General features: G+C 46.1%; 1 protein-coding gene across 2 annotated transcripts in view; it reads left to right on the top strand.

Moving 5' to 3' along the window:
• MYO5B (myosin VB) overlaps positions 1-20,392 on the top strand; it is a 150,449-nt gene that overhangs the window by 82,223 nt on the left and 47,834 nt on the right. For both annotated transcript variants that reach the window (XM_063421447.1, XM_063421446.1), the window contains exons 15-20: positions 1,919-2,068; positions 3,000-3,097; positions 8,270-8,356; positions 16,634-16,745; positions 18,239-18,450; positions 20,226-20,382. In XM_063421447.1, coding sequence (XP_063277517.1) covers positions 1,919-2,068; positions 3,000-3,097; positions 8,270-8,356; positions 16,634-16,745; positions 18,239-18,450; positions 20,226-20,382 — 816 coding nt within the window. The remainder of the gene's footprint in view (positions 1-1,918; positions 2,069-2,999; positions 3,098-8,269; positions 8,357-16,633; positions 16,746-18,238; positions 18,451-20,225; positions 20,383-20,392) is intronic.

Below are 20,392 nucleotides of genomic sequence, written 5' to 3'. Positions count from 1 at the left end.
AATTAAGGGAAATTATTTGAATGCTGATGGAAAGCATACAAACACACTGTGAAGGTGTTATTTTCCAGTTCTCTGTAATTACAAATAATGCCTCAGTGGTTTTAATTGTGCCCATTTAATTGGGGAGGAGCAATCTGGGGCTTGTGGCCCAGAACCTGTGGAATGGTTCCTGCTAGAGGTGATCCCAGTTCCACCAGGTTTGCATCATGCAAACTGAGATCCTTCTCCAGCACTCGTTCAGGGACAAGCTCTGCTGTTATTAATGCCAAGTGGATGGGGAGGGATCAGTGGCACTCCCAGCTGTGTTGAGAAGATATTTTGAAACCCAAGATTACATCCAGGGGTTTTACCTGATTGTCAGGTGTGAGGCAGTAATGCAGAACCTGTGTTGGGTATCTTCATCAGTGCATGTGTCATCCATATCTCCTGTGTTTGTGGGAGTCAGAGCATCCCAGATGGTGATGTGTCATCCACAACAACTCTTGGAATGTCTTTTTTAGGGATAGAGGGTCAGGTGAAGAAGGAGAGAGCCTTTATTTTGTTAGGAGTTGAGTGAACTGCAGAGATAGCAGGGAAAGCTGGGAGTATGAAGCAGGTCCTTAGCTGGATCCTGGAGCCTTCAGGAAATTGGTCATGTAATGCAATAATTCCCTTCCCACAGTGGTGTTGAGGCTGCTGTACTAACAAGCTGTGAGAACAGCCCAAAGGACAGGGCTGAAAGTGTTCCTGTCTCAGCCCAGGGATGTGGCAGAGAGCCAGGCAGCCCTTCACAGCACCAGGCTGTCCATTAATGTCTAAAATCTGGTAAACTACAGCACTCTTCCTGGGATCTTAATGGAAATACAACCAAGTTTGGCTTTTGGGGGAGCCTGAGGTGAGGGCAAGAGTGCTATGCAGATGGCACTGCCTTGTGCTGGTGGTTTTGGGGTGGATGTGTTGGGCATGGTGTGCCAGGGATGTGAGGGATGTGGTTCTCAGGTGCTCCAGCATCCGTGCTGCTGGGAGGCATTGTGGGTGCTGTGGCAGTGTCACTGGGCTGAAGCCCAGCTCAGCTGCTGATACATGACATCCCACCTGCTGACAGAGAGTTCTTGTACATTTAAGGATTTTCCCTTTCAATGTAAGTGCAGCTGTAGCAGAAGACGATGTGGGTGCGTAGATGGATTCAAGATGTGAAAATTCAACAGCCCTGCTAACCAGACCAGATTTATGGTGGCTTACTTAATGTTCAGGTTCCCCAGCCTAATGTAAAACTGACTATCCTGCTCCCTAAGTAATAATAATAAAAAAGTCATTAACTACATTTGCCAGCTCACCTGTTGTTTATGAAGCAGAAGTGTTGCTGCTAGCTTGCCAGAAATCCCAGATTTAGGGATCTGTCAGGTTACATGTGGTACTTCCAGAGTTGTGGGATGGCAGTGCTGCCCTGAAAGGTGGGTGATTAGGGAGGAAGTATTTGTGTCCCTCAATTTTTTGAAAAGCAGGGCTGACTCTGGGGCTGTGGTGGTTGCTGCCTGTCCTCACAGGAGATCCTGTTCCTGAGGTATGTGCTGTGCTGGCAGCATCCTTGCTGGGGCAGGGCTGCATGAACACTCTGAAACAAAGCCTTGGAAACAAGAGTCACGTCATGTTCAGGAGGTTCTGTGCCTTGGCAGGACTTCAGCAACCCAGGCACTTTTTTATTTTTGGCTAGTTCAATTTAGTGCACATTTCAGGGTTTCATGAACTGCAGCACAGAGTGGTCAGCTGTCCTGCTGATGCGGTTTATGAAGGCAACTCTTCTTGCTTTCACTTTCTTGCACTTTTTACCTCTTCCAGGTTTAGGATGGATGAGAAATGACCTGAGCAAAGGGAGCTGGGTGGGTGCATTCCCCAGCGAGCAGGGCCAGAGGTGGTGAAGTGTTGCCTTTTGTTTCAGTACCAGATGGTAGCAGACTTATTCCAGGAGGAGAAGGACGCTGTGCCCGCCGCTGCCGTGCAGAAGGGAGCGCCCCGCATCAGGGTCCGCTCCGCCAGGCCAGCCTTCAAAGCTGCCAACAAGGAGCACAGGAAAACGGTGGGACACCAGGTAAGGCAAGGTTTGAGTGGGTCAGTAACGACAGAGCAGTCCAGTTAGGATCTGGTTGCTTCAGTCTGAAGCAGAGGTAAATAAAAACCTGTTGGGGGTGGAAAGACACTTTCCCATCATCTCTCTGTTCAGCTGTTGCTTTTTGGATGATTTCTACTGGTGTAGCTGGAACAGCAGGCTTGAGTAGTCTTGACTGAAAGCAGCTGGGGTGGGAGGAGGACACTGTGGGATTCATTGGACAGTGTCCCAATATACCGTGGGGCCCATAAATTCAAACAGCTTGAGAAAAGGAGCATTTTTCCCCCTGTAGGCAGTCAAAAAGTTCAACAAGGGCACAGAGAGGTTGTGCTGTCCTCCCTCCTCGTAGATGTTTCAATCACCCCACTGGACACAGTCCCGAGCTTTGCTGCTCATGAACCTCTTTGAGCTGGAAGCCCTCAACCCCCCAGTGCCTTCCCTGAACTCCTCCTGCCCTTGCCGGGTCCATGGGGAGGTCCACGCTGTGTCACACCCACGGGTGGCTTGTGGCATCTGCTGGCTGGGGCTGCAGGGTTTTACAGCACCTCTGTCACTCTCCAAAAGAGTGGTTCTGTGTTGCATTCCCCTGTGGGAATGGTTTCTACCCCCTCAGGGATCCCTAGAGCTTGTAACCATGTAGTTTAACCCTCCCTCCCCTTTCTGACCCCATTGGCTGTGTCCCAAATTGCCCCTTCCTGGCAGGAGCTAAGAAAAGACCCTCTCCCTCTGCACTTGTCCTGTTTCCCTCTAGACACCACGTGGAATAAACATCTTACTGCAGCTGGGGGTCAGAGCCTCTTTTGGGGTCCTTTATCCTGTCCATGAAATATTCCTCCAAAGCCTTTGAAGGCCTGAGCTAGCACTGGAACCTCGGAGGGGTTGAAGGAGGATTTATTTCAGTTCTGTCTTCCAGTTCCGCAGCTCCCTGCACCTGCTGATGGAGACCCTGAACGCCACCACCCCGCACTACGTGCGCTGCATCAAGCCCAACGATGAGAAGCTCCCCTTCAAGTAAGTGGCCCTGCAGAGGAGCAGGTGTGCTCAGCTTTATAGCAGCATCTTGGAGTGCAAATCTCCCCGGGTAAATCCACACAGACGGGAAGCAGAAATGTAGGTTTAGTTTTAAGTAAGGAGAGGATTTTTTAAGTGCTTTCGTAAATAAGGGACTGAATTAGGTAGTAAGAAAAAGACTTAAAATCTAGTTTAAGGTTCAGTTGCATTGCCTTTTGCAAAGATAGTTAGTTCTGGACATAATCGAAATAATGTAACCTTGCTAAACATTCTTAGATGGAACAGATAGAATTATATATGTAGAATTTATGTAAGAACTTGTGTTTGCATTCGCTCATCAATCTTAGCTTAGGATAGGTCTAGCAAGGATGTAAAAAATCCATGTTTTAACCTAATTGGCCAAAAATGGAATAAAATGAACTACTTTGATAGTACTAATAGGCTCACAAAAAACATTGATTGAATGCCACTGCTGTTGCTTTGCTATGAGTACTACTGATAAGATGTTGCTGCTTCTGCTTAGAACTTAAGGACTCTGTGGTAGAAGGCTCTCAACATTCTGGCTTGGACTAACAACTCTGCTTTTATGAAGCTGATTTAACAATGCAATAGAGGACTTGGTTTTGGCAAGTACTCATCTTCCATGGCCTTCAGTGAAGACACCCAAACCTCTCAGGGTCAGCAGCAGAGCATGTCTGGGGCTCTTCCTCCTGCTGAAGAGCTTGCCCCCTTCTTTTAATGCACTTCCTGTAACTGGAAGGTCTGTGTGGGTTGCTGGAGTCACCTTTTTGGGTTTCAGCATGTGGGTTTGTGCCTTTGAAATGAAGACTAATTCAGGTTCTGGTAATTCATAGATATGGTCTGCTAATACTGAGCATCCTTGCTTGCAGTAATAGGGTCTTTGTGCAGTTTGCATCTTAGACTTGCTTTGATTTAAGTAATTACAGTTCCAGTGAAAAGAGAAAGAAATGAAGAAGCAGAAATAAATAGTGGGCTTGTAAAATGAACAAAAATATCTTGGTGCTTCCAAAATAAATGTACAACAAGTAGAGATGTGGCTTATATCAACTTCAGGCAGGTTTCCAGGTGAGTGAACAGCTGAAGCAAAAGGCCAGTCCTGATCTTCCTCTGTGGTTCAGAGAAACCACAGCAAACACTGTGAGCAGGTAGTTTTTAGCCCTGTTTGACCTCTTGGTCATGGGTTTGTGCCCAGGTCTCTTCCCTGCAACTCCAGGAAAGCTTGGCCATTTGTGTGCAGGGGCCTTACAGATGTGATGTCCTCAAAAGACATAAGGTGCAGGTGGTGGACTTTAAGGAAGAAGGTTGTAAATGTAATCCAGCAGCAGGGACACATTTCCCTCCAGCTGATCTGATGCAGGCTGAGTGCTCCCAGTGAGCAGAGTGCGATTTTGGAGTGCAGAGACAGCTCTAACAGTGCCCTGAAAGGAGGGCAGAGCTCCTCTAAACAGGCTCACCCTTGGTCGTGATGTGCTGGGGGAGATGTATCCTCCAGGAAGCTGCCTGGCTTGGCTCTCCTCCCTCTGCAAACAGCAAAGTGAGGGGTATTAATCAACACAAGACATTCAGAAACTGGATTATGTTTACCTGATGCCTTAGATGAGTAGGTGACAGCCCTGGAGAGGGCTGGCTGTGCTGGGATGGCAGTTCCTGTGCTCTGCTGATCTGTTTCATACACCATCCTGTAGGCACTGGAGATGCTTGGGACCTTGGTCACCTGTTGCCTTTGCAGGGGTGTTCATTTAAATGAAGTTCAGGATTAGACTGTGTGATTGACTGTTTTCTTTAGATGAAGCACAAAATTATTCTCCGACTTGCTGTAGTGAGAGTGTGGTAGATGCTCTGGGTGGTGAAGTGGCTTCATTTTTCCAAGGAGTGTTTCCAAGACTCCATGTCCCTACTTGGTTCTTCTTTCAGCTCATCTCTCTTCACTTCTCCACCTTTGAGCTTTCAAATTCAGTTTTTTGTATGATGCTCAGGATACAGTTAATACAATTCTTGGATGTGCATGCTCCTGTTTTCAGGGGGCAGTAATTGAATGAACTCAGTTGCATCCCTAAGATATTTTGGATAGCAAGCACCAGCAGGGTAATTCTGCCAGTGCCTACTCCTAGTCCAAGTGATGGCTCTTGTCCAGTGTGATGGTACTATTGGTGAAGCTTGGGATTTTGGGAACAAGCAACAGGCCAAAACAGACACAAGGATGGTTCTGGAGGAGGTTGCTTTAAGTTATGGTGATGGGCTGGCGTCCTCATCCACAGGGGTTCAGGTGTCTCCTGTGGGTGGTTCTCCAAGAGACTCTCCCCCCTCACCCCTCACGGATTTCTTAATTGGCATTGTGACCTGGGGATTGTGGTCAAGGTTGCTCTTGCTGCCACCAGCTTGAGGAATTTGTATCCTTAGCCTGGCATAAATAAAGTCACAGAATCCCAGGAGCACTGAGGTTTGAAAAGAGCCCCAAGATCACAGAGTCCAGCCTGTGCCTGATCCCCACCTTGTCAGCAGCCCGGAGCTCTGAGTGCCACATCCAGGACTTCCTTGGACACCTCCAGGGATGGGGAATGCCAACCTCCCTGGCCAGTTCCAATTCCTGAGGACCCTTTCCATGAGGAAATTCCTCCTCATGTCCGACCTGCCCTGCCCTGTCCCAGCCTGAGGCCGTTCCCTCTCCTCCTGTCCCTGTTCCCAGAGCCCCCTGGCTGTCCCCTCCTGGCAGGAGCTGTGCAGAGCCACAAGGTCCCCCCTGAGCCTCCTTTTCTCCAGGCTGAGCCCCTTCCCAGCTCCCTCAGCCTCTCCTGGGGCTCCAGCCCCTTCCCAGCTCCCTCAGCTCCTTGCAGGACTTGCTCTCTAAAGGCTATTTGCTTTTGTGTAAAAGTGGGATCCAGAGACACATGCTGGGAAGCATTTGTGAGGTGAAACATTGTCAGCATTGCTGCAGGTTAACACTGAAGTGGTGTCTGTAGCATGCAGAACACTCAGTGTTATGTTTGGTGTTCAGTAAGAAAACAAGTTTTCTCTTTCTAACGCATAACATTTTCCAGCTCACAAGAGCATTACATTTTTACTCATTATAAAATGAGATGCTTACCCTGGAGAACAGAGAGGATGTAATGGCAGCCCTTCAGAAATTAGAGGGGCTACCACGAGGAGAAGACCATGCTATCAGCAGTGGTGGGTGGTGGGAGGACAGGAGCCAATGGCCCCAAATTGACACGGGAGGTTCAGGCTGGAGATGAGTAAACATGTTTTAGTCTCCCTGAGGACAGTCTGTCAATGGAGCAGTCTCCCCAGAGAGGTTGTTCAGCCTCCATCTGTGCAGGTTTCTATCAGTTTTGGCTGTGTAAACCCCTGAGCTATGGGTCTGCCCCCACAGCTGTCCCAGCTTTGGAACACTGAGGATTAGACTGGAGACTTCCTCAGGTTTCTTGCACCTTGCATTCCTGCTTCACAGCTTGCTGGAAAGATCAGATCTGTAGTGGGGCTGAGGGGTGTCAGGCTCCCATCCTGGAGGACACCTTGGCACCGAGCTGGGATGTTTGCTGCATCTGACTGCAGGCCATGTCTGAGGTTAATTCCTGGTGGAGAAGACTTCCAAAGAGAGATGTGCAAGGGGAATGCCTGACTTCAGGTTGTTCCTGTGTCAGTTTTCCATGTAGATTCTGTTTCAGGCAGGGAATCTGGGACATTTGACTTGGGTTTCCAGGCCAAAAGCAACCTGCCAGGTGCTTCTACCTGCCATGGCTAGGAAAAGGAGTTTGTAATAAGATGTACTGCCCCACTTTAAAGGTCTTAATTTCAGGGTCAGCCCACAGCTGGAGCTGTTGCTGGTAGGTGACTGCAGCCTCTCTGGTGACTGCATTTCCTCCCCACTGAGCAGGGCTTTGCTGCTTTGCAGAGTTTCCCTTGGATACAACAGAGATTGCCCTGGGATCTTCCAGGACTGACGCTTACCTGTCCATCTGCCAGTCCTGTTTATTATTTATTGTTATGGAAATTGCACTCCCCTTGTGGGTTCTTCCTTGAAGTGAGTGACAGCCCAGACTGATTTTTCACCCTGCACAGTGTTTGTGGTGTTGCAGTGAATAACTTGCTTGTAGACTTGACAGGTCCAGGGAATTAAAAAAAGCAGAGAGAGAAGAATGGGACTATTTTTCATGCTGCTTTTGTGCAGCAGAGAGCAGACAGAATTATTCATGCAATCTTGACTTGCAGGTGGAAATACTCTGGGCTTTCAGAAAGGGAAAAGCTGGTATTATATTGAGAAGCTTTGTTCTGGAAACCTCACACAGCAATGGGACATCTGCATCATGTGAGCGAAAGCTTGATGCAAGAACCTTTCCCAGTGCCTTCCAGAGCTGGAGAGCTGGAACTCCGTGTGCATTCAGAGTCAGGGTGGAAGGAGGGAGCAGCCATGGGGGATGCTGGTACCTGCACTCACTCTGTGCCAGGATGGTCTGATCTGGGACTGAGTTTTTGCCAGGAACCAGAGGAAGCACCAAGTATTCAGCTGGAAGTTGCCATGAGTTTTTCGGCACAAATTGCTGATGGAAATGAGATGCCAATGGTAAGGGGTGATGCAAGCTTTAAAGAGGAGGGCAGAAACACCTTGGATTTCCACATGATCCCTACTAAAGTCATTAGCCTGGAATATGAGCACCACTGTTCTTGGAAAACTTACTCTAGAAACTTGTGGTTAATTGTTAAGTACCTGGTTTTGGTATGGAACTGAACATATCAGACTTACTTTGCTGCTGAATTTCATTTCTGTAAATATGTTGTTGCCCTGATAGCTGCAGGAGTAATACTGCCTGGTTCACCAGGCAGCTTGTGGTGGGGTAGCCTGTTCCCTTCTTTATTGTGATTGTTTTGCTTTACAACAAAGCCAGGTAGAGTCTGGCTGTAGGCACTAATTAATTGCAGCAGGTGGTCATCCTATCCCAAGAATACACCTGGCATTGATAGCATGGTGGTAGCAAGGTTTCAGACAACTAGAAAATCTTTGTGACATGCAGAGAAAACGTGTGACATCTGTGCATGAGGAGTAGTGAGGAGAGGAGAAGGTAATTCCTGTCTCTTGGGAGAGTCACAATCAGGTGGGGTGGTGAGATGGGTTCCCTTTCACTGTGTTAATGTCTGTCCTAAATCTAATTTTAGGTTTGATTCAAAGAGAGCAGTGCAGCAGCTGAGAGCCTGTGGAGTGCTGGAGACCATCCGGATCAGTGCAGCTGGCTTCCCATCCAGGTACTGGGGTTCCCTGGGGCTGTGCTGCTCCTGTGATTTACTCAGCAAGCTCAGGGTCAGACTGGGGCCTGGAGCACCCTGGGATGGTGAAAGGTGTCCCTGCTCATGGCAGGGGTGGCTGAGCTTCAAAAACCCTTCCAGACAAAAACATTCTGGGATTATCTGAGGTGAGGGAGGGAGAGGAAAACACTTGTGTTCTCAGGACAGTGTTTATTTAGGTTGGTTTATATCCAGGATAGATTTTCTACTTTTTATACTTCCTTTTTTCTCATTTGGCAAAGCTCCCATTATGTCCTGGGTTCCTCAAGTCTGAGAGATGCATTGTTAAGGAAGAAGCTGCAGAGTGGGGTTGACAGAGGGTGTGTTCTGCTGTGTCCAGCATTCCAGCTGGTGCTGAGAGGTAATTTGCACTCATGAGACCTCTGAAAAAGCTGGTGCCTGGCAGACAAAGGAATCCAGCTTTGATCCCGTACCTAGGTGGACATAAGTAACAAAACAGCAGCTCTAGAAGCAAGCATTGCCCTAAAGGCTTCCTCCCTGTTTGCCTGAAGCCCCTTCCACTGTTCTCTTTGCTTTCCTTTGTGGGTTTTTTTTTGGTTTTTTTTTCTGGCTTCAGACATCTGCTGCAATCCTCATTTCAGCCAAAAAAAAAAAAAAATTGATTCTACTTGCAGAGAAAGAAAATAAGGGTTGTAAATTATTATTGTGGACTTTCACACTGTACATCCAGAGCATCCTAGGCTTCAAACTCTGGAATCATAAAAAAGAGGATTACGGGTGGTATGACTCCTGCTGATTGAGATATAAAATTCAAAAGAGGTTTTTAAGGCCTAATAAATCAGAAAACATAGACTATACGTAAGTCCTGAAGATGACAAGGGCAAATAATTCTAAAAATGCATCAATTGCATTTTAGTGCCAAGCAGCTTTGTGTTAATGTCAGCAAAGCCATCAGCCTTTTTATACAGCACAAAGAAGTTATAAATATGCTCAGTGAAGAGTTGGCTAAGCGTGATGTGGAACACCATGAGAAACTCCCTGTGCTGGGTTTTGGGGAGGAGCGTGCTCTGCTCACCTCCTGAGAAGCTGCAGAGGGTTTTTGGCAGCTGAGGGCAGAGGAGGTGGCTCTGCTGCCCTTCACCTCTCTTGGCCACTGACCTCCACAGCTGGTGGTGGGGTTCTCCCTGGCCTGATGAGTCCAGCTACTTCAGGAGGAAGAAGGGGAAACAGAAGAAGGAGAAGAAGAAAAGTCTCATGGAAACCAATTTCTGTCCTCTGCCAGTGTGGGAGGGTGGAGATCTGGGTCCTCAAGGTGGGAGTCTGACCCTGTTAGAAGACCCAGCACCACCTTTGGCTCTCCTCTCTGAAGTCTTCTGTGGAAGTAGCCAGTAAAAAGCTGCTTCCCCATTACTTGATCACTCAGACACAGTGGGGAATCAAAATTTCCAGCCCATGGGTTGTCTTTTATTACTATCTTTGTTGCCAGACCAAATCTGTCAGTCCTCTTGTAGTAAAAGCCCTGAAACAATGAAAAATCTGTGTTTTTTTCACATGGAAGAGGCCAGAGAAATGCTGTTCTTTGTTCTCCAAGTGAGCAGTCACACTGCCCAGAGCAGTCTGAGCCCTGGCTGTGCCGTGGTGGGTCCTGAGAGAGTTTGGGGAGCTCTGGCCTGAGCATTGTGTGTCTTGTGAGGTTTGTTACTGGCCTTACCATGGCTGCAGAGATACCCTGTTCCTCTCCATTCATAATTATCCTGCAGATTTGTAGCATTTTTCCATTTCTGCTCACTTAACTGCAGTTCAGACCCTACAGCAGTAAAATCAATGTAAAATTAGTAACTGGGGAGGGGGAACAGAGGGGAGAAACCACTGCAGCACCTGGAGACCAGCCAGGATCTATTGACAGCAAAGAATTGACCAGTGCAAGGACATCTCCACCCTGACAAAGTAAAAAGTGATGCTCTCAGCTCTGCTTGCCTGCTTTTGGTTATGAGATCTTTTCCCAGGACACTACGAATACAGAACTCTTCCATCACTGCAACTTGTCAGCTCAAGTTCTTCCTCCAGGGACAGGAAAAAGGGTGCAAAAAGCTATTTCAGCCTTTCAGAGTGACCTTCTCCAAAGTCTGTGATACTTGAAGGACAGATTCTTGTGTATTTTAATATTTCTAGGATATAATTGTATATAGGAACAGCTCTGCACCAAATAGAATGCTCACTTTGGACTCTGGTAGTTCTTTGCCTTCCTTACTCACAAAATTCCAGTCTTGAAAATCCAGACCCAGGAGCTGGACGATGCCATTGAAAGATTGTGAATAATCTGTATATTTAAATTGACTTTATAGACCATCTTGGGAACAGACGTTTCCACAGGATCTTGTTTTGTAGGAAAAGTAACAGACTTTTTAGTTCTTTCTGCAGTTTTATGTGTGATCTCTCTCTCTCTGTTTTCATCACAGTGAGCATTGATTTTTCCTGTGTGTATTTCCTTATATTTTGAGACAAGGTGAATTTATATTGCTTGATTAAGGATAAAACCCAAATGGAGAGTCATTGCTTTAAATTTAAACCCCATGTGAAGGCTCTGATTTGGAATACTTGAAAATAATAACAGAAAACCTGATCTTTGTGACTTTTGCTTCACTTGGGTGTAAGCAATTTACCTGTAAAGCAACGGGGAATTTCCAAATTTGTTTATTTCAAGGTAAGTTTTATCCAGAAACAATAGAAAAACTCTTATTTTCATCTTGTAATGTTTATCTCTGAGTGTACTCCAGCATACTGTCACAAGAGTCACTTCTGAGGGTGATGTGGCTTTGAGTCAGAGATCTCTGGATAAAACCACCTGCTGCTGAAGAGTTCATGTTTTGAGTCTTTTAATAATTTTTTTACCTCTAAGAAAAGAAATGGTTTTAATGCAAGTTGTAGTTGTTCAAGCCGTGTTAGTCGCAGAAATCTGAAGCCTTGGGTTCCCCACTTAGGGTGTGCCTGGGTTTATTTTACCATTTCCATGGTAGGCTGCGCTCTGGCTGTGTCTGAAATAAATTGAAAATGTATAATTTGCTTTGAAGTGTTACTCAGCAGTTAAGAAATCTGTATCTGTTATCATGTACATAAACGACTGTGATGAATGGACTGTCTGAGGTGTGTAGGTAGTAAATCTATCATCGGCTTCCCTGGGTGAAAGCGTGGAAGATGTCTCTGTGCTGTAAAACCATTCATCTTCTTTACAGAAACTGGCTGCATAGAGATGAGTCTGTAGAGGACTAATTGGTGCAGATCTCCATGAATAGCACAATACTCTTTAAAACAAGTTTTTAAATTGGTTCTATCAGAACTGTACACTTTTTTCCTTACTGGTTGTGGTGGTTTCCAGTCAGTGGTCTCCCACCATGCCATCAACTCTGAATAACTACATCACTGCAGTTCTCTCTGAAATACCCTCTCTGTAGTTATGTATTTATAATTTAAGTATTCTTGGCATTTGGCTGCTTCCTCTGGCTGCTGGAGCTCACTGTCAGATGCAGCATTTTTGTATCAATTCAGTGTGAAATCCCAGCTGCTAAACTCTATAAACATTAAACACTTATAATTGAAAAGTATCATGGACATCCTTAGATACATAATTTTTTATAGAATGTGCCTTTAGCTGTCTGGCTGTTATTTCAGGATAACAAGATGTGTAAATTGCTTTGGTACCAACAGTTCTGTTTGCCCACTCCCAACAAAGGTGTAATATGTAAATGGAGGGGTTTTCCTCCCCTCGTTTATCCCTTTGAATATATTCCAGCTAATTTCAAGCCAAGGCAGCCTGCATGTTTTAGAGCTAATTGAAAGGCAAATCTGTTCTGCTGCAGTAAACAAGGCAAGAGAAATTTTCTCGCTGAACTGCAGTTTCTGAAATAATTTCATGTCAAATCTTGGCTCCGAGATTGAACCTGCACCCCTCCAGACACGTTTTGACTCCTCTGGAAACATCAATATTGTACAACTCCTGAAATATTGACCCCTTCAGGGGAGGGGGAGGATTTCTTACACAAAACTGAGGTGGCTCAGCACCTGGGATGGTCTTGGGTGATGGGGACAGTGCATTTGTTTAACCTGAGTGGAAACATTTCACATTCAGTAGTTCTAGGGTACAAAAGAAACCATATTGTGGTTAAGAGTTTGAGGCTTTCTTGACTTATTACACTCCTTTCTGTTCACTCAGCTGTTCACTCAGTGCAACTGGCATAACATTGCTGTAATAACCCTGAAACAAGGGGCTGTGGATATTTTGGGCAATTGCTGACTGCTTGGAAAGATGCTTTCCAGAGGCTTCCTTAGAATGTCACCCCCAGTTTCCTACCCATGCTCTCTCTTTACTTTGATGTTGTAATAAACCCAGCTGGCTCTGCTCAGGTTCATAACCCCTCGATTTTGGGCAGGAGCAGCCCCTTTGCTTGCATCTGGCTGTATTTTTGTGTAAAACATCCAAATCTGGTTGTTTCAACTACAGGAAAAAAAACGATCTTTGGTGTGTGCTATGGCTTATTCTCTCTGTTTCCTGTAGATGACAAAGACTTTGCTGGGACAACCAAGTCTCAGGCTCCCAGCCAACCATCCTCCTTGCTGCTTGAGCCCAAGGAGGGTTTTTTCCACAGGCATAAATTATTTTCCTGCATCCTTTCATTCCTTTTATTGCCTTTTCCCCTTAGTGACCTGTGCTGACATCAAAGCAAAATTCAGCTGTTTGAGGTTGGCTGATCTCAGTTTGAGTAGCATCTGCCCAGTCCTTTGTGCCTCCTTCTTCCTGTTTCTCAATTGTCCAGGTATAAAAATCCCCCTGGTTCCATCTCTTTTCTCTGCAACACTTACCTGGATCTTAAAACTTGATAATAATGAGGACTTGTATTTATTTAGTGTCTCTTGGGGGTTTCCAGCCTCCCAGCATTGGCACTGCCCCTGCTGTGTGTTGTGTGGCAGCATACCAAGCACCTGAAATCTGGTTTTTATTTGATACCTGCCCACAAGTTGAACCCTTCCCCTAGTCTTTCCTGACCTGCTAAGCTGTGGGGTAACGTAGCACATCCCATGTCTCCTGCTGGGAATCAATGTGTGGTTTGACGAGTATGAAGTAAGTTTTCTTTTTTTGTTTTTGTGGCTTTTTTTCTTTTCCCCTCTGAAAATGAAGACATTGTAAAAAAAAAAAAAAAAAAAAAAAAAAAAGAGTTTAAAACATGGGTGTACAGCAAAGCCTGAGCTTCAGTATTTCTGCACTGGAGAAATCTCCCTTGCAGGGCTGGGGGATCATGTTTGTTTCTCTCTGAGCATATAGTTGTAAGGAAATTTTATACAGCTTTGAGCCTCGAGTGGTTCAATGAGGCATGTTACATTAAACCTGAGTGCTTTAATTGTTCCTTTCTCCGGGGAGGATTCTGTAGCAGCACCTATGAACCCCTGCAGCTTTCTTTTGCTGGTGAGCTGGGATGGCAAATATCCCAGTGAAGCTCCTGAAGGGCTGGCTGAGCCCTGGCGTGGCACAGATTTTTTTCTTGATGCTCCATGGACAATAACACAGGAGCAGTGTGGTGTCAGGGCTGTCATCCCCTGCTAAATCAGAGAGTGGTGAGAGCACGAGTGAGGTAGTCCTGTGCCCTGGGGGTGCAGTGGGGGGCTGTGAACCTCTGGGAGTTGGGGATAGGGGGCTGTGGATGCCACCAGTCCTGATAAATGCCTCGGCAGAAACCAGGGGGTGTGTTCCCTGACTCTTCCAATGTCTCATGTGAGACTTACTCCTGAAGAGTGAGTCATTTTTATCAAGGATGGATGTGGAAAAATACTTTTTGCCATCGTGGGAAATGAGAACGACAGGCTCTGGAGGAAGACCCACTGTGTAGTGAGTTATGATCTATTTTTAAGGAATTCCTGCAGGTGTCTGACTCTTGTTTGTGAGCAGCTGTGGGATCTCCTCCTTGGTGCTGGAAGATGATGGATTTTGCTTTCTTCCCAGCTTGGACCTGTGCCCTGAGTTTCACATTCTGCCTCTTCACCATCTGCTCTTTGCTGGAAGAGCCTGGGTGGCACCTGCAGAGTGATTTTTTTTCTCCAGATATCAGCAGTTAATAATGTCAGTTGCCTGAGCTGACTCTGGCAGGTTAATGGGAATACTCGTCCTTCTCTCTTCCTCCCTCCCAAGCTTTTCCTGGCTCCAGCAATACCCGAGCCAGCCTCGTGTGCTTGGCTGGGTGCCTCGGGCACTGCATGCTCTGCTTCTCCTCTCAGGTTTGATTTGGAGCTGTGTAAACCCAGGGCGTGCTTAAAATGAAAACGGGTTTTATTTGCACAACACAGAATGGGAAATGTAATTATAAAACGGAGGCACTGGGAAAGCAAAGAGAAGGCAAGTTTAAGTGAAACCTCACAGGACACAAGCTTGTAGTCTTGCATAATCTTTGTGTTCAGTTTTCACCCCAGAGGGAGCTCCTCATAGCTGACATCTTAGTTTTTTCAGTGGTAATCCAGTACTTTTGGTTATTTGAGGATGGGTAGCCTTAGCTGCCTGGCCTCAGGACTAGCCCCTGGAGACAGAGATTAAATCAGCACTAAATCTGGCTGCTCCAGAACCAATCTGAGCATTCTGAGCATGGGAAGTCCTTTCATCACTGTTTCCCTCATGCTTCTGCCTCCAGGAGCTCCCCATTTTACCTTTGGCTTCAGGTGCAATCCTAAGGGTACTCTGGTTTTTGCCAGTACTACTTGTGTCCTGTGTGCTGTGTCTCCATGCAGGATTTATTTGTGGCTTCCCAGTCCACTTTTCTCCCCCATTTTCTCTCTTCATTTCTTTGCAATCATTTCCTTCTGCTGTACTCCTTTAATTAGAGTCCTGCTTTTAATGAGAACAAGTATTGTCTTTCCTCCCCTGATGCCTTTTCTGAAGTGACACAAAACTCTGTTGGTTGTGTATTTTGAAATCAGCAAATGCCTGTGTTAGCAAATACCACAGCTTCCAGCCTTCAAGGTGTTTCATGAGAGGCATCAGCTGCTGGAGTGGATGATTGTGCAGGTCCTTTCCAACTGAACTGTTCTGTTCCATGAAGTGTTTTGTACAGTTGGCAGCTGTGACTGCTCAGGTGGTCTCGCTCAGCCTCACCACTGCAAGCTGGCCACGACCTGTCACAAACACTGCTCTGGCCCTCGGCAGTTTATTTTCCTCCCACACTCTTAATCCCTGGAAGTGTAAAAATAGGAAGAATTTGGTGCAGTAATGCAAAAGTTAAGGTGTGCATAAGCCTTCTGGGTGAAGAGGATGTTTCTGTAAGGCAGCTCTTCACAGTTTGTTCTTGTCCTGGTTGCCAGAGCATCCCTGCACGTAAGGATCAGACTCACAGGTGATTTTGTTGAGTGAGGGCAGAAATCAAATTCTCTGCAGTTCTCTCCAGTCTCCCTTTGATGTTTGTTAGTTGTATTTTATTGAAATATCAGTGGTCATACTGGACATTGCTGGAAAAGGCTAGTGTTAATTAAAAACTCGGGTTTTGAGGGGTTTATAACTCACTGTGTTAATTTAGAGAAGGCTGAAACTTGGCAGATGCTGAAGCAATTTCAGGATCACAGTCTGCAGGCTCCACATCTATCGCCAGCAGCAGGAGATGATATTTCCTAGCAGTAGGATACAATACTCTAATTCCTTCAATTAGTGTTGCCTGTTTGGAGGCTTTGCTGCAGGGTACAGTGAGGTATCTGCCAAGGGGCTGCTTTGTCTTTCCAGAGCCAAAAGATTTTGCATTTTTTTGACGGGTGTCAGTCGCAGACCTCAAGATGGAGCAATTAGTGAGTCAATTGATTCAAATTAGTATTCTACACAGTTTGGGAACACAAAAACCAAAGAATATTTGATTAAGTCTCTATATCAACATTGCTGTTTAATTTTTTTTGGGCAATCAGGAGATCCATGATTTCTCAAAAGTTAGGTTCTCCTTTCTGACAGGAGAACAGGATTGTTGCATTTGAGTGGTAAAGAGCAGCAGATTGGGAAGCACATGGGGGGTGAAAACAGGGTGATCTGTGCCCTTTCTGTTCCAGGCTAGGAAGGCCCTGGCATGGTCATTCAGTGTCTGAGACTGGGGCCAGGCCAGGGGTGAGTAGCTCCTTTTGTGGCTGTGGTCCATGCTGAGGGTAGTGGTGAGAAATCCCTGGAAATATTTCACACTTTGACTCGTCTGTGACTCCAAGCACTTCATTTTAATGGAACAGTGGCCAGCATGCAGAGTAACCCTGTGTGTGCTTTGCTTTCAGGTGGTCCTACCCTGACTTTTTGAATCGGTACCGAGTGCTTATGGACAAGAGAGACCTCTCCAAGAACGACAAGAAGCAGATCTGCCAGACCCTGTTGAAAAACCTCATTAAGGTGAGCTGGGACCAGATCTTTGTCAGGGATTCTAAAAGCTCGGGACTCATGGATTTGATGTGGTCTGAAATTGCTCCAGCTTCACCTGGTGCTCGTGCAGGTGCTTCTCCACCCCAGGCAGCCTGGGAGCTTTCCCAAAATGAGGGAGTCTTGCAAGGACGGGGCAGGAGCAAGTGGGGCCATGGGATTTCTTGGTTGTGGTCAAGAGGAATGAATAATTTCAGTACTGATGAAGTCCAGAGTTTGCTGTTGCTGGCTGGACATGAGTGACTGTCCACTTGTAAAAAAACCCCTCCCTCTGGTTTTGTCTAGCCAGAGCTGGAGCACATTTCAGAGGTCCAGCCTGGGACAGTGTCATAAACCTTAGTCAATCATTAAATGCCTCTTTGCACAAATGAATAAGGGAAAAGGGCAATAAATTCCATATCTTGATGTGTGGGAGACTTTCAACACCCTATGTGGGCATAGCATCCCACAGATCAGGATTTTTTTACCATAAACTAATCAGAAGGTTTTGCCACCTCTCCTTACCCAAACTTTACTGCTTGCCTCTATGCATTATTTTTAAATTGCAAATGTGCATGCAAAGATTTTTTGCTGTTGAGTGGCTCAGAATGTGCACAGTACCTTAGACAGGTTTTAATGTTTGATGTCTTGTTTTCCTGCGGGATTTTGAGGAATTTAATTGGGTTCCTCTTTTTGGTTTTTGCACCCAGTGTTACCCTTGGCTGCAGAGCCTTTTGCAGCACATGTATGACTTTGTAGATTAAACATTATTCTTCTTGAGAAAGAAATATTTTTCTTGAAGTGCTCTGGTGTTGCGTTTCTAGTCTGGTCTAGTGGAAGGCATCCCTGCCCATGGCAGAGAGGTTGGATATATGAGAGTTTTAAGGTCCCTTCCAACCTAAACAATTTTGTGATTATGTGATTTCCTTTTTCACATTAAAACCAACAAACAACAAAAAAAACCAAAAAACCAAAACAACCAAACAAAAAAACAAAAAAACCCAATCCCCCCAAAAAAAACACACAAAAAACCCAGACCAGCCAAACAAAAACCCCGAACAACCCCAAATCCAGCACCACAAAAAACCAAAACCTAACAACAACAACAAGAAACCCCCCAAACCAACCAAGCAAAAAAAGCAAAAAACCTCACAACACGCAAAAACCCCAACCCAAAACCCCTTCAAAATTTGTGTAAATATATGGAGTTTAAGACCGAGTCCCAGTGCTGGATTTCATAATGGGTGTATAGATGCTCAAATGTAGTAAGTCTAATGATATCTAATAATGTCTAATAATCTAATAGGTGTAATAAAGGAGTCTAATAATATCTTCATTACCCAATTAAGAGCAGATGTGAGTTGATAAATTAGATTCAAAGTGGTGTTTTTACTGTGTAACTACTGATCAACTTAGACTGAAAACAAAAAATAGAAAAAGTGATGTTCGCCTCAATTAAATGTAGTTTCCTTTATGCTTTTGAAAAGGATCCAGACAAGTTCCAGTTTGGCCGTACCAAGATCTTTTTCCGTGCAGGCCAGGTGGCATATCTGGAGAAGCTGCGTGCAGACAAGTTCAGGGCTGCCACCATCACCATCCAGAAGACGGTGCGGGGCTGGCTGCAGAGGGCCCGGTACCGGCGGCTGCGCCAGGCCACCCTCACCCTGCAGCGCCACGTCCGCGGGCACCTGGCACGCAGGTGGGTCCTGGGAGCCTCAGAGGGAGGGGGAGTGTGAAAACCTGGGCAGCCAGGTGTGAAATCACCTCCGGCCGGCTGTGCTCCCAATCTTCTAAGGACTTAAATTTGGGGGTTTTGTATGAGGGACTTTGTAGAAGCTCTGCTGGCTTGAAAGCAAGACTTGTAATGTGCGTGTGGTGCACTCACTATGGTGAGAGTTTCTGGGCTAAATTCAGGACTTATTTCTGGCCGCTCCCTGCAGTTTTATTTAGGGGCAAGAGATCCAAAATTCTGTGCCTCGAACTGGTTTCATATTTACGTTAGTTTAATTTCTAGGTGCTGGGCCAAGGTCATAACATAGACAGTCTGGTTATAATGAGATGACTGCAGTACTCTGAAAGATGTTGAAAGTGTTTCACAGAACTAATGTTTTCCTGGGACTGTCTTTGGTAAAGGGCATTTAGATCTGCCAAGGAAGAGCTGCCTAGTTGGTATGCACTCCTCCCCTGCAGGGACCGGGTTTGTGTGTCTGTGATGTCCGAGGGGAGTTCTCAGGATTGATTGGCTGTATTCTTTGTAATGAGGAAAATCACTCCAAATCACTGGCAGGGGGGCTGTGTGCAGTAGAGAATAGCAGAGCCCAGTGTTAACTCTTTCAGTGCAGGAGCCTCAAGCTCCCTTGTGTCAGTGGCTTGCAGGGGTTTCTGCAGGTTCACACTGCTGGTGGGCTGCTGGTGGCAGGTGTGGGTGTAAGGGAGCAGTGAGGCAATGGAACAGCATCCCAGCACACTGGCCACCTTCCTTCTTGTGGCACTTTCTCAAGTGAGACAATGTGCAGAAGAACATCAGAGACACTAGCTGAATTTGTGGTGTTATTTGTGGTTGTGGAGGGGGTTGGTGTCAGGGACAATCAGCTGCTGCAGAGTTTCTTCTGCATAATTTCTCAGTTCCCCTCTATGTGCAGGGTTTGTAGGGTTGGATGGCATCTGAGTAACTACTGTCTCTTTTTGGAGACAGACCATCCCTTATCCTCTTCAGGAAGCCCTGGCTCTGTGTGTCCTAAGGAGAAGCCACTTGCCTCAATCAAAGGAATATATAAAACCAATCTGATGTGGCTCTTAGTTTTGATACGCTTTTCACAAAATAAAAGAAGTGGATCAAATTTCTGTATAATGCTGCATGCTAAGAGCAATAAATGAATCATAAATTCAGCAAAACAAGCTAATTATCTAATTAAATGGAGGGTTTATGAGCATTTATTAACCAGTGTAACAGCAAATTGAACATTAGTTCAGCTGGAGAATGGGAGCAACGTGGTGCAGAGTTGACCACATCCCTCATTATTTACTGTCTGTGAATTGCTCGAGGCTCTGCTCAGGAACGTTGCCAAAGCAGTGCACACCAGTTTAAATGTCAAATCAATTTGCTGCTGTTTTCACTGAGTCAGTAGATACCCTGTGTGACATGTGCTTTTTATAGTCAGGGCAGTGATGGAGCCAACCTGGGCACTGAATGGCACAAGGACACAAGGCAGAGAGTTCAAATCAAGGAAAACCTGGGGAATACGTGGGTTTAATGCTGCTTGGGAACAATGAGGTGTGTTCATCTGTGGTTTTCCATGGCTGCTGTCTGATGGCACAGAGGCTTTCTGAGCCCAGCTGTTGGGGTGGTCTTTTCTGAATACCATCAAGCCACATTGGACAAAAGGTTTTCTTCTCCCCATGGTTTAAAACTGTACTGCATATGGAAGAAATGGAGTTTATTTTCCCTGCTTACCCTCCTCCTGTGCCTTGCAGGCTTTTTGAGCACCTGAGGAGGACGAGGGCTGCCGTTGTCCTGCAGAGGCAGTACCGAATGCTGCGGATGCGCCGGGCCTTCCTGAGGGTCCGCAGCGCCGCCCTCACCATCCAGGCCTTTGCTCGGGGCATGTTTGTCAGGAGGATTTACCACCAGGTACACCTCC

This window comes from Prinia subflava, chromosome Z (assembly GCF_021018805.1).
Source record: "Prinia subflava isolate CZ2003 ecotype Zambia chromosome Z, Cam_Psub_1.2, whole genome shotgun sequence".
In the NCBI taxonomy this organism is placed as follows: Eukaryota; Metazoa; Chordata; class Aves; order Passeriformes; family Cisticolidae; genus Prinia; species Prinia subflava.
Note: the sequence above shows the minus strand (reverse complement) of the source record. Positions and strands in the feature narration are given on the sequence as shown.